Source organism: Phaenicophaeus curvirostris, chromosome Z (assembly GCF_032191515.1).
Source record: "Phaenicophaeus curvirostris isolate KB17595 chromosome Z, BPBGC_Pcur_1.0, whole genome shotgun sequence".
Classification (NCBI taxonomy): Eukaryota; Metazoa; Chordata; class Aves; order Cuculiformes; family Cuculidae; genus Phaenicophaeus; species Phaenicophaeus curvirostris.
In genome coordinates, this window is record NC_091431.1 from 8,010,716 (window position 1) to 8,013,660 (window position 2,945).

Genomic DNA, 2,945 nt, shown 5'->3' on the forward strand with positions numbered 1-2,945 from the left:
GGATACACCTGAGTTATTAACTTTTCCTGTAAGTTTTGGTATTTGTAGTTTTCTGTAGCGAAGAACCCTGCAAGTGTGTCATAAAGGAAACCCACCACCTGTAAACCATTAATTGGTGGAGGCTGCAGTGAAGTACTATTTTTGCATCGTCTAACTACAGACTTTTCCCAATTCTTGTATTTTCCTGTCTTTCGCTCTTAAAAACCAACTCACAACAAACAGATCAGATGATTGGTTAAACAGAACTCAGCCAAGTTGCAAAAGTTATGTTCACAGTTTACTGCTGTTCATCTGGAAGCAGCAACCTGAGCAAACACTTAAAATATCTTCTTTTGACACTCCACATTAATTTGAATCTTACCAAAATACCCTATCCAACCCCACCTCCTCTGTATTCTGCTATCAACAGGGTTATTTTATAATGTCTCTATCAAAATACAGAATAAAATTTAAAAGAATCCTTTCTATAAACTTGCACAGAACTTAGTACTCTTGCATAAAATCCCCCTTTTATTCAGAGTGCCCCAGAAGTTTAAATAAAAAAATCTGCACATTGTATTGGAAAAGCCCAGAATCTTTTCTGTCCAAATGAATGCTCGCTCTAACTTTAGAAAGGGATGCCTGGCACAGTAACAGATTTCCAGCATTGTAGCTTAAAATCTTATTTAGTAGTATTTTGTTTGATTCTTTGCATTGCTTGGGTATTCATACTTACTGGAAACCGCTATTAATATAAAACCAAGCTGTTAAGTCACTTACTGTACATACTGTAATTCTTGAGCATTTATCAATTTATTAACTACTGAGAATACTTTATTTATTTAAAAACAATCGAACACTGCAGCCAGACATCAACACCCACAACTTCCCATTAAGGAGAAATTAACTGCACGGTGCCAGACTATTTCTCTGTTTTGAGAATGCACTTACTCGAGGCTGCAGATCCAGAGACTTAAGAAGCACTACAGCCATTTTATGAGGTTTGTGCTAACATTGTATTAAGAAACAACTAGCAGAGATACTTAAAAAGATGTTTTTTTCCTCTTTTCACGTTACTTTCTGAGCTGAAATACAACTTGCCAATTAAGCCCTTAAGAAACCAATCTCAAAACTGAGGGCATCAGTCAGCTTTTACATTATAAAAAAGAGGGGACATTACAAAAGCAACTGTCTCAGTTATTCACAACAGGTACTTTCAAACAGTAAATTTTCTAAAGGCAGACAGGTTTGGAAAAAAACTAAGTAATTTGCTTTCGAACAGATTTTCTTAAGGAAGAAAGTTTGAAAAACAACCAATTCCTTTGGCTTTGAGAAAATGTACTGCAATGGTCTGAAGAATGTTTCCGCTGCGTCAAAAATCACACTTAAGACAGTCATTTGGTGTGTCATGTTTTTATTGTTTTATCAGCTGCAGTTTTATGTGAAAGTGCGAAACTCAAACCAATATTCATGTGGTGGTGAACAAAGTCCACCATTAAAAACACAAAATTGTTTTGCCCAAGTCCAGACAATTCAGAGGAGTCTGAACAATCACCACCTTTAACTACAGTGCTGACGAAGAAGCTTGCAAGCTTCCCCTGGTGTCTTTCCTAACATATATACAGAGACCACTAGGAACTAGTCAGAGCCACCTTTTGATAGTCCCCACGGATATCGACGTGATAGTCAGTAACTCGAAGAGAAATAAGGTGATTCGCAGCCGGTCCCCTAAGGAAGCACAGTTCAATATTAGGAGGTGACACGAGACCAACTGCTCTTTTCACCGTGGCTCTCCATGACAACAGATGCTTTGAGGCATTCCTCGCCCAGAACGCCGGCCTCTTCTAAGCCTCATTTTTACAGCTGAACCCGCTTCCCCCGACGACAATAAGCGTTTTCTGGCCACACGCCTAAGGAGGGCACTATAAAAAAAAAAAAAACAAACCCTAACTCCTCTCGCATCCTCTCTCTGGGAAGTGCTGCGAGGGGGCAGCGAGGGGGCAGCGAGGGGAGGGCTGGCCGCCCCGGGGCTACACGGGCGGCACCAGGCTCCTCTTCTCCAGCTCGGGGGGAGACGGCGGCCGCTCGTCCTCCTCCAGCAGCTCGTCCAGCTCCGAGGCCTCGGGCCCGCCGGCGGCCCGGCAGCGCCGCAGGTGCCACAGGGCGCGGCGGTGCTTCTCCTGCAGGCGGCCCAGCTGGGCTCGCAGGGCCTCCGCCTCCTCGCCGGGCTTGTCGGGGCCGGGGCCCAGCAGGGCCTGGCGGAAGAGGGAGCGGTTCTCCCGGCGCAGCCGGCGGTTCTCCTGGCGCAGCCGCGCGTTCTCCTGGCGCAGCCGCGCGTTGTGCCACTCGCGCTCCTCCCGCTGCCGCAGCGCCTCGCCGTGGCTGGCCGCCAGGTCCGCGTACCGCTCCGCCAGCTGCTGCGGCGAGCCCCGCGACTGGCCCCGCCAGGCCTCCTGGGCGCCGCCCGCCTCCTCCGCCCCGCCGCTCCGGCCGCTGCCGCCGGCGCCCGGCCCCGCCCGGCCCCTCCGCGCCGAGCCGCCGCAGCCCCAGCGCCCGTCCGCAACGCGCATGCGCCTCATCCGTGCCGTGGCCGCCGCGCGCCCGCACGCCCCGCCGCCGGCAGAGGGAGGGGCGCGGCGCCGGGCCCACCTTATGCAAATGACGGGGCGGGGATCCTGCCACGGGGGCGGGGCGGAGCAGACACAGAGTCACAGGGTCACAGAATCAGAGTCATAGAGTCACTACGTTGGAAAAGACCCACTGCATCATCGAGTCCAACCATTCCTATCAATCACTTAACCGTGCCCCTCAGCACCTCATCCACCCTCCAGGATAGGTGACTCAACCACCTCCCTGGGCAGCCTCTGCCAGTGCCCAATGACCCTTTCTGTGAAAATTTTTTTCCTAATGTTCAGCCTGAACCTCCCCTGGTGCAGCTTGAGGCCATTCCCCTCTGTGCTGTCCCC

The 2,945-nt window shown here is 50.1% G+C and overlaps 1 protein-coding gene across 1 annotated transcript; it reads right to left on the reverse strand.

Moving 5' to 3' along the window:
• Positions 1–1,382: 1,382 nt before the first annotated feature.
• TUSC1 (tumor suppressor candidate 1) lies at positions 1,383–2,589 on the reverse strand. The gene has a single exon (XM_069880178.1). It carries the CDS (start codon positions 2,556–2,558, stop codon positions 2,010–2,012), a length of 549 nt encoding a protein of 182 aa, XP_069736279.1. The 5' UTR covers positions 2,559–2,589; the 3' UTR covers positions 1,383–2,009.
• Positions 2,590–2,945: the final 356 nt, after the last annotated feature.